Source organism: Phyllobates terribilis, unplaced genomic scaffold, assembly GCF_046119375.1.
Source record: "Phyllobates terribilis strain yellow unplaced genomic scaffold, ASM4611937v1 Scaffold_25__1_contigs__length_18738178, whole genome shotgun sequence".
Taxonomy (NCBI): domain Eukaryota; kingdom Metazoa; phylum Chordata; class Amphibia; order Anura; family Dendrobatidae; genus Phyllobates; species Phyllobates terribilis.
In genome coordinates, this window is record NW_027362785.1 from 5,375,825 (window position 1) to 5,389,610 (window position 13,786).

At 48.8% G+C, this 13,786-nt stretch overlaps 1 protein-coding gene across 1 annotated transcript in view; it reads left to right on the forward strand.

The window, feature by feature from the left end:
• LOC141176327 (serine/threonine-protein kinase SBK1-like) overlaps positions 1 to 12,605 on the forward strand; it is an 86,983-nt gene extending 74,378 nt beyond the window's left edge. Inside the window, exons 2-4 of the mRNA XM_073660268.1 lie at positions 2,017 to 2,220; positions 10,448 to 10,650; positions 10,943 to 12,605. Of these exons, the coding sequence (XP_073516369.1) occupies positions 2,049 to 2,220; positions 10,448 to 10,650; positions 10,943 to 11,707 (1,140 nt within the window). The 5' untranslated portion in view covers positions 2,017 to 2,048 and the 3' untranslated portion in view covers positions 11,708 to 12,605. The remainder of the gene's footprint in view (positions 1 to 2,016; positions 2,221 to 10,447; positions 10,651 to 10,942) is intronic.
• The last annotated feature ends 1,181 nt before the right edge of the window (positions 12,606 to 13,786 follow it).

Genomic DNA, 13,786 nt, shown 5'->3' on the forward strand with positions numbered 1-13,786 from the left:
AAATAGGTGCCAGGAAAAAAAAAAGGAATAGGTCTAAATAGGTGCCAGGAAAAAAAAAAGGAATAGGTCTAAATAGGTGCCAGGAAAAAAAAAAGGAATAGGTCTAAATAGGTGCCAGGAAAAAAAAAAAGGAATAGGTCTAAATAGGTGCCAGGAAAAAAAAAAGGAATAGGTCTAAATAGGTGCCAGGAATAAAAAAAAGGAATAGGTCTAAATAGGTGCCAGGAATAAAAAAAAGGAATAGGTCTAAATAGGTGCCAGGAAAAAAAAAAGGAATAGGTCTAAATAGGTGCCAGGAAAAAAAAAAGGAATAGGTCTAAATAGGTGCCAGGAAAAAAAAAGGAATAGGTCTAAATAGGTGCCAGGAAAAAAAAAAGGAATAGGTCTAAATAGGTGCCAGGAAAAAAAAAAGGAATAGTTCTAAATAGGTGCCAGGAAAAAAAAAATGGAATAGTTCTAAATAGGTGCCAGGAAAAAAAAAATGGAATAGTTCTAAATAGGTGCCAGGAAAAAAAAAATGGAATAGGTCTAAATAGGTGCCCTGGAAAAAAAAAGGAATAGGTCTAAATAGGTGCCAGGAAAAAAAAGGAATAGGTCTAAATAGGTGCCAGGAAAAAAAAAGGAATAGGTCTAAATAGGTGCCAGGAAAAAAAAAAGGAATAGGTCTAAATAGGTGCCAGGAAAAAAAAAAGGAATAGGTCTAAATAGGTGCCAGGAAAAAAAAAAGGAATAGGTCTAAATAGGTGCCAGGAAAAAAAAAGGAATAGGTCTAAATAGGTGCCAGGAAAAAAAAAAGGAATAGGTGCCAGGAAAAAAAAAAAGGAATAGTTCTAAATAGGTGCCAGGAAAAAAAATGGAATAGGTCTAAATAGGTGCCAGGAAAAAAAAAAGGAATAGGTCTAAATAGGTGCCAGGAAAAAAAAAAGGAATAGGTCTAAATAGGTGCCAGGAAAAAAAAAGGAATAGGTCTAAATAGGTGCCAGGAAAAAAAAAAGGAATAGGTCTAAATAGGTGCCAGGAAAAAAAAAAGGAATAGTTCTAAATAGGTGCCAGGAAAAAAAAAATGGAATAGTTCTAAATAGGTGCCAGGAAAAAAAAAATGGAATAGTTCTAAATAGGTGCCAGGAAAAAAAAGGAATAGGTCTAAATAGGTGCCAGGAAAAAAAAAAGGAATAGGTGCCAGGAAAAAAAAAAGGAATAGTTCTAAATAGGTGCCAGGAAAAAAAAAAAAGGAAGAGGTCTAAATAGGTACCAGGAAAAAAAAAAAGGAATAAATCTGGATTATTTTTATTTAATCTCCCGCAGAGGGCAATTACATGTAAAGTTTAACTTCTTAATCCACTTATGGAAAATATCTGCGGGTAGCAGAGGGCATTCCAGCAAGAGTCACACGTGTTGTCCTGTCCTAATTAACTCCAAGGGGATTACTAAAAGCCGGCCTGCTTTGTGTGTAATGGATGCATTTGCTGCATCATTTTCGTTAATTGAGCAATCGTCAATGTCAATCTAGAGAAATCCCCATTATCAGGTAGGTAGGTGTCCGATAACCAGCAAACAAGTATTCACGAGAATCCTTATTTCCAACATGCTGCTGATCAGCCGCAGGTTTGTTAGCCGACCGGATCACTCATGTGGGTAATTAAATAATAGCTGTCGGCGGTATATAGACGATTTGCTCTCATCTGATTGTCTAAATGCACCTTTAAGCTAGGCCTGTAGAGTAGCAGGTGCTGCAAAATACTCAAAAACGACAAGTAAAGCACTAGGTCATGCCAAAGACTACGACAAAAGCACTGTGTCATGCCAATCTGTGCAACGCAATGTATCCAACAAATCATTCGATGGAGAAAATCTTGGCTGATGATGATGAAGGGCTGGCAAAAATGATAATGACTGAGGGGCAAAGGTGATCAATAATGATGATGACAATAGGAGAGTTGGTAAATAATCTTTAATGGACTTTGATTATGGAGAGGATTATCACTATTTAACAAATTATTGTCTATTTACTTCCAGATTTCTAAATTACTTCACGCAGAAAATAAACCATGAGCGTCTCATCGCTACTGTCCCGAGGAGCGGTGGATATCCTTGAAGAGCTACAGATATTAACAGCGAAGACGATGGAGAAAGTAGAAATCACAAAACAATATGAGGTCATTAGGGAGCTTGGGAAAGGGACATACGGAAGAGTCGATTTGGTGATCCATAAAGCCAGAGGTGAGTCATGGTTTCCAAAAAAAAAAATAATTTGGTTTTGTGACTCCAAGTTAAGAGGAATCCAACCTTCAGTTCCATTGGACATTCCAATGAGTGTCAGACAAATTAGCTCTCCTCCAGAAGAAAGCTGTCCCTGTAACACTACTTATCACAGGCAGTTACTTTATGTCTTTGATCTTTTAAAGAGTCTTGTAACATAACCTAAGAAAGATTGACAAATCAGAGTCTACTTAAAAAGAAATACTCATATCTGTAGACCGAGTTCTTGCGGTGGTCGATGCACAGCAGGGTAGTAATTTAGTGGTACGAGTCCTTTGAGATGTGTCGAGGGAATAGTTTCTCCTTGAGGAGGCCACCGCTTGGTGTTGGGAGTTTTATAGGCCAGGCATTGATCACTGACTTATGAGTTAGCTACCTCCAGTAGATGGCTCTGATAGTGTAACGGGTCTGGGAGGCGGAACCTCTGGGCTACAATACAAGGGGGCGGTCCTTGTAAGGGAGCGGGTGGCGACCAGGCAGGCAGTCACAGGAGGTGACCTGGACAGTCTCTGAGTGAACGGGACAGTCTCTGAGTGAACGGGGCTGGAGGTCACGGCAAGTGACCGGGGCAGTCTCTAGGTATACGGTTGGTACGACCTGTGGCGGCTGAAGATAGACGAGAGCTCCCAGGTGAGCAGGCGAGAGTCTCTGGATGAACGGGTGGTCACAGCATGTGACGGCGGAGCCTCCAGGAAGACCAGCGGACAGGCGACAGATGAGCGCTCCCAGGTGAGCGGGCAGAAGTCTCTGGACAGGCGGGTGGTCACAGCACGTGACGGCAGAGCCTCCGGGTAGGCAAACAGACAGGTAGCAGATGAGCGCTCCCAGGTGAGCGGGCAGGAGTCACTGGACAGGCAGGTGGTCACAGCACGTGACAGCGGAGCCTCCAGGTAGGCTAGCAGGCAGATAGCAGATGTGCGCTCCCAGGTGAGCGGGCAAGCTGGTCCATAGACAGACTGACAGGAGTTGGTAGGCAGACCGTCGGACCTCAGGCAGGCAGGCAGGTAGCTGATGTGCGCTCCCAGGTGAGCGGGCGAGAGTCTCTGGAATAGCTGGTGGTCACAGCACGTGACAGCGGAGCCTCCGGGCAGGCAAGCAGGCAGGTAGCGGAGAAGCGCTCCCAGGTGAGCGGGCAAGCTGGTCCATAGACAGACTGACAGGAGTAGTAAGGCAGACCGTCGGACCTCAGACTAGCAGACAGGTAGCAAGTAATCAGGCAGGAATCAGGCAGGAATCAGGCAGGAATCTGACAGGTAACTGGCAGGTAACTGGCAACGGGACCTGAGGGCTGAAGCACAGGTGAGACACAGGTGCAAACAACATTGCTCGGGCACCTCCATTTTGGAGGAGGTGCCTTATATATGATGAAGTCCTCCGGCCATTGGCCGGGGACTCCTTAGGACGACGCGCGCGGCCCCTTTAAGAGGAGGGGAGCGCGCGCGCCCTAAGCACAGGGGCCGGGAAGGAGCGCGCGCTGAGAGCAGAGCGGGAGGAGGACGCCGGGAAGGAGCGCGCGCTGACAGCAGAGCAGGAGGAGGACGCCGGGACGGAGCGCGCGCTGACAGCAGAGCGGGAGAGGGACGCCGGGCACGGGGCAGAGCGGTGAGGGGAGCAGCGTCCCTGCCTAGCAGAGGGCAGGGACGCCGGCACTACAGTACCCCCCCCTTTAGGCCCCCCCTTTTTTAGGCCAGACAGAAATTTAGCTAGGATGAGAGGGGCATGGATGTTCTCCCGGGGCTCCCACGTTCTCTCCTCAGGACCAAACCCCTTCCAATCTACCAGAAAAAAGGTCTTTCCTCTTACCCTTTTGGTGGCAAGAATGTTCTCTACCTCAAACTCGTCCTCAGCGGAAACCGGAGCAGGAGGCGTACCTGTAGACTTGGAAAAAGAGTTAAGTACCACAGGTTTGAGGAGAGATACATGGAAGGAGTTAGGGATCCGTAAGTTGGCCGGGAGTTTCAATTTATAGGCCACCGGGTTGATCTGACTGGTGACCTCCAGAGGTCCGATGAACCGAGGCCCTAACTTGTAAGAAGGTATCTTGAGTCGAACATATTTAGATGAGAGCCAGACCTTATCTCCTGGATGAAATTGAGGAGGATCCAGGCGTTTTTTGTCAGCGTGTCTTTTCATCCGTTCGGACGACTGAAGGAGTGCGGATCGGGTACTCTCCCAAATGGAGGAAAATTTGCTAACGAGAGATTCCGCAGCCGGGTTGTCCACCGAGGTGGAGACAGGAAAAGGAATCCGAGGATGCTGACTACAAAAAACGGGGATTTGGAGGAGGATTCGCTCTCGTGATTATTGTAAGAGAACTCGGCCCATGGTAGGAGATCCACCCAGTCAGAATGGTGGGCATTAACGAAGTGCCGGAGGTAACTGGTCAGGTTCTGATTGATCCGCTCCACTTGACCATTGGACTGTGGGTGGTAAGCGGAAGAGAAGTCCAGGGTGACGTCTAGTAGTTTACAAGTGGCTCTCCAGAAGCGTGAGGTGAACTGTACCCCACGATCCGACACGATGTGGAGGGGCAGGCCATGAAGACGGAAGATGTGACGAATAAAGTCTCTAGCTAGCTCGGGTGCAGACGGGAGGCCTGGTAGGGGAACGAAATGAGCCATCTTGGAGAAGCGGTCAGCGACCACCCAAATGACCGTACAACCGGCAGAGAGTGGGAGGTCAGTTATGAAGTCCATTGCAATATGCTGCCAGGGGGCAGCAGGTACTGGGAGCGGAAGGAGGCGACCGGCTGGCAGATGTCTCGGAACCTTGTTGCGGGCGCAGGACACACAGGCAGAAACAAAGTCTATTACATCCTTGTGCAGGTTAGGCCACCAGTAGTGACGGGAAATAAGCTGGAGGGTCTTCTTCTGACCAGCGTGGCCAGCCAGTTTAGACGAGTGACCCCAGTGAAGGATCTTCTCCCGATCAGGTACTGATACGAACGTCTTTCCGGGAGGGAGACGATTTAGACTCACGGGAGCCACCTGCATTACTCTGGCGGGATCGATGATGTGTTTCGGATCTTCCTCGAGATCAGATACCAGAAAGGATCGAGACAAGGCGTCCGCCTTGACGTTTTTGTCAGCCGGGCGAAAATGAAGGACAAAATCAAAACGAGCAAAAAACAAGGACCACCGGGCTTGGCGCGGGTTAAGTCTCTGGGCATGCTGGAGGTAAGCCAAGTTCTTGTGGTCAGTGTAAATTATTACCGGGTGAAGAGCCCCCTCAAGCAGGTAACGCCACTCCTCCAATGCCAGTTTGATGGCCAATAACTCTCGATCTCCTATGGAATAATTGCGCTCTGAGGAGGAGAAGAGTTTAGAGAAGAAGCCGCAAGTTACCATCCTCCCGGAAGAAGATTTTTGAGTAAGTACCGCTCCAGCTCCAGAGGAGGAGGCGTCCACTTCCAGGAAGAACTGCTTGTTGCCGTCCGGGCGATGCAGCACCGGGGCGGAAGAGAAGGCCTGTTTTAAGGAAAGAAAGGCTTCTTCTGCTTCGGGCGGCCACTGTTTGGGATTAGTACCCTTACGGGTGAGCGCGGAAATTGGGGCAGTCCGGGAAGAGAAGTGTGGTATGAAGAGGCGGTAGTAGTTGGCGAAGCCCAGGAACCGCTGAATGGCTTTCAACCCCTCCGGTCGGGGCCATTTCTCGATGGCAGACAGTTTCTCTGGATCCATTCGTAGGCCGGTCTGAGAAATAATGTAGCCCAAAAACGGAAGCGAGGTCTGCTCAAAGAGGCACTTCTCGTATTTAGCGAAGAGGTGATTCTGCCTGAGCCTGAGCAGGACCTGACGAACGTCCCTCCGGTGAGTCTGGAGATCCGGAGAGAAGACCAAGATGTCGTCCAGGTACACCACTACGCAGGAGTAGAGAAGGTCCCGGAAGATGTCATTGACCAACTCTTGAAAGACGGCAGGAGCGTTACAGAGACCAAAGGGCATTACCAGGTATTCATAGTGGCCGTCCCGGGTGTTGAATGCCGTCTTCCATTCATCACCCTGACGGATACGAACCAGGTTGTACGCTCCACGGAGGTCTAGTTTGGTGAAGATTCTAGCCCCCCTCAGACGATCAAATAATTCTGGAATGAGCGGAAGGGGGTACTTATTCTTCACCGTGATCTGGTTTAGGCCTCTATAGTCTATACAGGGACGGAGAGAGCCGTCCTTCTTTTTGACGAAAAAGAAGCCTGCTCCCGCCGGGGAGGTAGATTTCCGGATGAATCCCCTGGCCAGATTCTCCTCAATATATTCGGACATCGACCGGGTCTCAGCAGCGGATAAAGGATAAATACGCCCACGGGGAGGAGTAGTACCGGGTAACAGGTCGATGGGACAGTCGTATGGTCTATGAGGGGGTAATGTCTCTGCCTCCTTTTTATTAAAGACATCAGCATAAGACCAATAAGGAATCGGAAGTCCAGGTAGATTAGCTGGGGTAGGAGAGGGACGGACGGGATGGACGGGAACCAGGCAGGTCTTATGACAGTCTTGTCCCCAGCGAAGGACTTCTCCGGTTTGCCAGTCAAGCACGGGTGCATGTTTCTGGAGCCAAGGCAGACCTAGCAAGAGGGCGTGAGAGAGTCCAGGCAGAACATGAAAGGAGATACTTTCAGAATGCAGCATTCCCACCTGCAGAGTAATGGATTCGGTGATGAGTTGGATGGGGCGTGGTAAGAGCCCCCCATCCACGGCAGCCACAGACAAGGGTACAGCCAGAGGTTTGGTGGGGATGCGGTATTTCTCTACCAGGGACTGTGAAATAAGATTCCCGGCTGCTCCAGAGTCCAGTTGGGCTAGTTCGAAATAACGGTTCTCCCCGTAGACGATTGAAACTGACAACAGCAGGGATGGAGAGGATTTATTCTTGTCTAGGTGGACCTCTCTGAGCGAACCTAGACACAGGCGTTTCCCGACCTCTCCGGGCAGGCACGGATCCGGTGCTCCTTACTGCCACAGTAGAAGCAGGTCCCCTCGGCACGGCGTAAGTCCTGACGGGTCTTGACCATCTTGGTCTGGTCGACCTGCATAGGCTCAGGAGGGTGTACCTGGTTAGAGACAGAAGGAGTGACGGGTTTCTGAAAAGTAGGAGCTAGACGTAGTAACCTCCTCTCACGGGTGACCTCTCTGGCACGCTCCTGGAACCGTAGGTCAATCCGGGTGGCAAGAGTTATTAAGTCATCGAGAGTGGTAGGAATGTCCCGACCGGCAAGTTCATCTTTAATACGGCCGGACAGACCCTCCCAGAAGACAGAAACCAGAGCGTCGTTATCCCAGGCCAGCTCCGAGGCAAGGGTACGGAACCGTATGGCATATTGGCCCACGGTGAGGCTTTCCTGACGGAGGCGTAGCAATGATGATGCGGATGAGGTCTTCCGTCCGGGTTCGTCGAAGACTTTCCGGAAAGCCGTGAGAAAAGCAGGCAAGTTGGACACCAGGGGGTCTCCTCTCTCCCATAGAGGATTTAGCCAGGCCAGAGCCTCCCCGGTGAGATGGGACATGATGAATGCAATTTTGGCTCGGTCGGAGTTAAACTGGTGGGACAATAGTTCAAAGTGCAGGGTGCACTGATTTATGAAGCCACGAGCCTGGACGGAGTCGCCTCCGAAGCGAGGAGGTGCAGAAAGCCGGGGTCCGGGGTAGGATACCATGGTATTAGTGGGCAGCGGAGCTGCCGGATTGCGAGACATGGCACTGGCGGAGGTTGTCGGTGGAGCAGTCAGAGTATCCAGGCGAATATTGACATTCCGCAGGTGACCCAAGATGGACTCCTGTTGGGACCTTTGACGGGACAGTTCATGACACAGGTCCGAGAGCGAGGGAGCTTGGGTGCCACCGGGTTCCATGGCCCGAGCAAACTGTAACGGGTCTGGGAGGCGGAACCTCTGGGCTACAATACAAGGGGGCGGTCCTTGTAAGGGAGCGGGTGGCGACCAGGCAGGCAGTCACAGGAGGTGACCTGGACAGTCTCTGAGTGAACGGGACAGTCTCTGAGTGAACGGGGCTGGAGGTCACGGCAAGTGACCGGGGCAGTCTCTAGGTATAGGGTTGGTACGACCTGTGGCGGCTGAAGATAGACGAGAGCTCCCAGGTGAGCAGGCGAGAGTCTCTGGATGAACGGGTGGTCACAGCATGTGACGGCGGAGCCTCCAGGAAGACCAGCGGACAGGCGACAGATGAGCGCTCCCAGGTGAGCGGGCAGAAGTCTCTGGACAGGCGGGTGGTCACAGCACGTGACGGCAGAGCCTCCGAGTAGGCAAACAGACAGGTAGCAGATGAGCGCTCCCAGGTGAGCGGGCAGGAGTCACTGGACAGGCAGGTGGTCACAGCACGTGACAGCGGAGCCTCCAGGTAGGCTAGCAGGCAGATAGCAGATGTGCGCTCCCAGGTGAGCGGGCAAGCTGGTCCATAGACAGACTGACAGGAGTTGGTAGGCAGACCGTCGGACCTCAGGCAGGCAGGCAGGTAGCTGATGTGCGCTCCCAGGTGAGCGGGCGAGAGTCTCTGGAATAGCTGGTGGTCACAGCACGTGACAGCGGAGCCTCCGGGCAGGCAAGCAGGCAGGTAGCGGAGAAGCGCTCCCAGGTGAGCGGGCAGGCTGGTCCTTAGACAGACTGACAGGAGTAGTAGGGCAGACCGTCGGACCTCAGACTAGCAGACAGGTAGCAAGTAATCAGGCAGGAATCAGGCAGGAATCAGGCAGGAATCTGACAGGTAACTGGCAGGTAACTGGCAGGTAACTGGCAACGGGACCTGAGGGCTGAAGCACAGGTGAGACACAGGTGCAAACAACATTGCTCGGGCACCTCCATTTTGGAGGAGGTGCCTTATATATGATGAAGACGGCTTAGACCGTTGAAACGCGTTGTGGCAGTGGTATTGGAGGAAGAATAAAAGTCGGTTGACATCTACTAAATTGTCCAGTATTCCTTTGGCGCTCCCTGAGACCGCTGCACCATTGTTTACTTGTGAGATATCTCCATGCGGAGCTAAAGCGGCAGGAGCGGCCTGGTCTATTTGGATGTTTGAGGACCTGCGGTATCCAACCACCGGGTTAAACTACTGAGGACCTGCGGTGACGTGGTATCTGGTCCAGCAGGATCGTGTGACCACTTGAGGAGCACGGAGTTGCGAGGCAAACACCGACAGGACGGTACTACAAATAGAGGTGACCCGGAGCCTCATTAATCACACGCTTAATCTTGGTTGTGTAGACGTACACAACCTTCACAGGTGAGTGTACTGGCACTTTTTAAATTCAGCAAATAGCCCTGTGAGTCTACACATGCGCCCTTTCTTTTCTTTTCACATTATATATGATGAAGTCCTCCGGCCATTGGCCGGGGACTCCTTAGGACGACGCGCGCGGCCCCTTTAAGAGGAGGGGAGCGCGCGCGCCCTAAGCACAGGGGCCGGGAAGGAGCACGCGCTGAGAGCAGAGCGGGAGGAGGACGCCGGGAAGGAGCGCGCGCTGACAGCAGAGCGGGAGAGGGACGCCGGGCACGGGGCAGAGCGGTGAGGGGAGCAGCGTCCCTGCCTAGCAGAGGGCAGGGACGCCGGCACTACAGATAGCTTTATTTTGGCTTCTAAAAAAGGAGCTTTTTTTTTTGCATAACTCCCCATGTCAGCTAGTGGTCTACCCTTTCGGCAGTGTTCGGTAAGAGTTTGGGAACTGATGGTCTACCCTTCGGTAAGAGGTTGGGAACTGATGGTCTACCCTTTCGGCAGTGTTCGGTAAGAGGTTGGGAACTGATGGTCTACCCTTTCGGCAGTGTTCGGTAAGAGGTTGGGAACTGATGGTCTACCCTTTCGGCAGTGTTCGGTAAGAGGTAAGGGAACTGATGGTCTACCCTTTCGTCAGTGTTCGGTAAGAGGTTGGGAACTGATGGTCTACCCTTTCGTCAGTGTTCGGTAAGACGTTGGGAACTGATGGTCTACCCTTTCGGCAGTGTTCGGTAAGACGTTGGGAACTGATGGTCTACCCTTTCGGCAGTGTTCGGTAAGAGGTTGGGAACTGATTGTCTACCCTTTCGGCAGTGTTCGGTAGGTAAGAGGTTGAGAACTGATGGTCTACCCTTTTGGCAGTGTTCGGTAAGAGGTTGGGAACTGAGCACAGTGTATTTCATTATATATCATGAATGGTACTTGACACATTAAGCCCATTTTTCATTGTTATTTTTTGTTAGGTACAAAGATGGCTCTAAAATTTTTAAGGAAGAAAACGACAAAACAAAAGAGCTTTTTGCAGGAATATTGCATTTCCCGCTACCTGTCGGCCTGTCCGTATATTATTGGCATGTACGACATCGCGTTTGAGACAGACGAATTCTACGTGTTTGCACAAGAATATGCTGTAGCTGGAGACCTGTTTGATATCATCCCTCCGCAGGTACATATGATGTGGTTAATGGTGGGTTGTGCGCAGGGAAAACATTTCTAAAGGGTTCAGACTGGTAAAAAAATATATAAAATGATAAATTCATCCCTACGGCTATTATTCTGGTACTTACCTGGTCCATTTGGAGTCTGTCTGCTACCTGGTCAGTCAGCAATTGGGCATTTCTTGTCTAGTATGTCGATTCTGGTGCAGGAAGTAGGGTCCGGCTGGACTAAGTATCGGAACTGCTTTTGATTTATTCTTTTTTTTCTCCTTACTCCATATTTTTTTTGTACAATTTTAGGTCGGTCTTTCTGAACACACAACTAAACGTTGCATCTACCAAGTAGCATTAGCCCTGGATTATCTCCATAACCGAAAACTTGTCCACCGCGATATCAAACCCGAAAATATTCTCATTTTCGACAAAGAATGTCGTAAAATTAAACTCTCCGATTTCGGAATGACCAGGATTGCCGGAACCACAGAAAAGCGAGTGAGCGGAACCATCCCCTACACGGCTCCAGAACTTTGCGAAACTTCAAAGCACAGTGGGTTTCTGGTGGATTACAGTATCGACGTGTGGGCGTTTGGGGTTCTTCTGTTCTGTATGATGACGGGGAACTTCCCCTGGGAGAAAGCTTTACATTCGGACTCTTTTTACTATGAATTTTATCACTGGCAAAAATACAAGAATGCCAACATACCATCGCAGTGGCGGAGATTCACCTCTCATGCCCTTAAAATGTTTAGCAAATTGCTTTCAATCGAGCCGGAGAAAAGATGCTCCATTAAGGATATCCTCTGGTATTTTGGCAAATCTTGGCTGGTGAACAAGGAAGAATCTCATCCTTCGGAGGCAAAAAACAACAACAACAACAACAACGAGGTCTTCGTACACATCAAACCGCAAGGTCTTCCTTATCACAACGGAAACGCTCTAGATAGCAATAAAAGCGACACCAGCCCAAGTTTATCCTTTTCTTCGTGCAGCAGCTACGAGGACGTCCCGAAAGAGAGTAACGCAAATGCTATCTTGGTTTCTGCTCCAATCGAGATATGTGTATGAAATGCTATTCTTCATATGCAGACGGAGCAATCTTCTTTTGGACTGATGCCATGAACTAGGAGACGTCACCAGTCGTATACGTGGTCCAACGTAAAGGGGTAGTCCCAGCTCGTAACATTTACGACAGAACCATAGAAGTGAATGTCATCCGATTGGCAATATCTGAAAACGGCCACATGTTCTGCTCCGACTTCATGTATTGTGTACTCCCACAAGCAGACAGGTGATTGATGGGGGTGCTGGATGTTGAAAATGATAAGGATGCCCATACTCCCCTTCGAAATCCTCCGACGGGTGGTTTCTCTTTCCATTGCTATATCGATGACGCAACCGTCGTTGCCAATCACTGACCGCAGTAGATACTGCCATCACTATCCGTCCTCCTCTTCTTGAATTTTTTTCTTCACATATTACTTTTACAATGACGTTCAAACAATTCGCATCTTGAGGGTGAAATCTTACGAGTTTTATGTCATAAGTCCAAAAAAACATGCTCTGTCTGTGAACGCCAACATCGCAGACCATTACAGGAATCCCATTGCAGCCACGAGCCAAGAAAAATTCAATGTTACCTATGTGTATTGTTGTAGTAACGATCATCTTAGCGCTGACCGATCCCGTGTATTATATGAAAGGCGTATCGACGTATTATAACTTTATTTATTTTATGTAAGCGGTCATACGACTCTTGTGTGTCATTTTATGTTGTTTTTTTCTTTTGTTCAGTAAGTGGTAAACTTTTACAACTTAAAAACAAGGCAATATTAGTGTGAATGAGACCAACGCCGGGTTCAGCTTTTTTTTTTCTTTTTTTTTTAATACTGAGTGAGCTTGAAAATAAAATAAAAAAATTTCACTGTGTAATATGAACTGCAAAAAGTATATAGAGAAAAAAAAAAATAAACTCACAAAAGAAAAATAAAATAAATGATAATTAAAAGAGAACTTTCTACAGTCTGACATGTTTTATTGTAATGCCCTTCTTGACCTTGATAGCCTGAAAAATGCCTTGCAGATATGATAGAAAGGTATCAGAATACACAGAGCATCGCAGCTATGATAGAAAAGTATCAGAACACACAGAGCATCGCAGCTACGATAGAAAGGTATCAGAATACACAGAGCATCGCAGCTACGATGGAAAGGTATCAGAATACACAGAGCATCGCAGCTACGATAGAAAGGTATCAGAACACACAGAGCATCGCAGCTACGATAGAAAGGTATCAGAACACACAGAGCATCGCAGCTACGATAGAAAGGTATCAGAATACACAGAGCATCGCAGCTACGATAGAAAGGTATCAGAATACACAGAGCATCGCAGCTATGATAGAAAGGTATCAGAATACACAGAGCATCGCAGCTATGATAGAAAGGTATCAGAACACACAGAGCATCGCAGCTACGATAGAAAGGTATCAGAATACACAGAGCATCGCAGCTACGATAGAAAGGTATCAGAATACACAGAGCATCGCAGCTACGATAGAAAGCTATCAGAACACATAGAGCATCGCAGCTATGATAGAAAGCTATCAGAACACATAGAGCATCGCAGCTATGATAGAAAGGTATCAGAACACATAGAGCATCGCAGCTATGATAGAAAGGTATCAGAATACACAGTGCATCGCAGCTATGATAGAAAAGTATCAGAACACACAGAGCATCGCAGCTACGATAGAAAGGTATCAGAATACACAGAGCATCGCAGCTACGATGGAAAGGTATCAGAATACACAGAGCATCGCAGCTACGATAGAAAGGTATCAGAACACACAGAGCATCGCAGCTACGATAGAAAGGTATCAGAACACACAGAGCATCGCAGCTACGATAGAAAGGTATCAGAATACACAGAGCATCGCAGCTACGATAGAAAGGTATCAGAATACACAGAGCATCGCAGCTACGATAGAAAGGTATCAGAACACACAGAGCATCGCAGCTAAGATAGAAAGGTATCAGAACACACAGAGCATCGCAGCTAAGATAGAAAGGTATCAGAACACACAGAGCATCGCAGCTATGATAGAAAGGTATCAGAACACACAGAGCATCGCAGCTATGATAGAA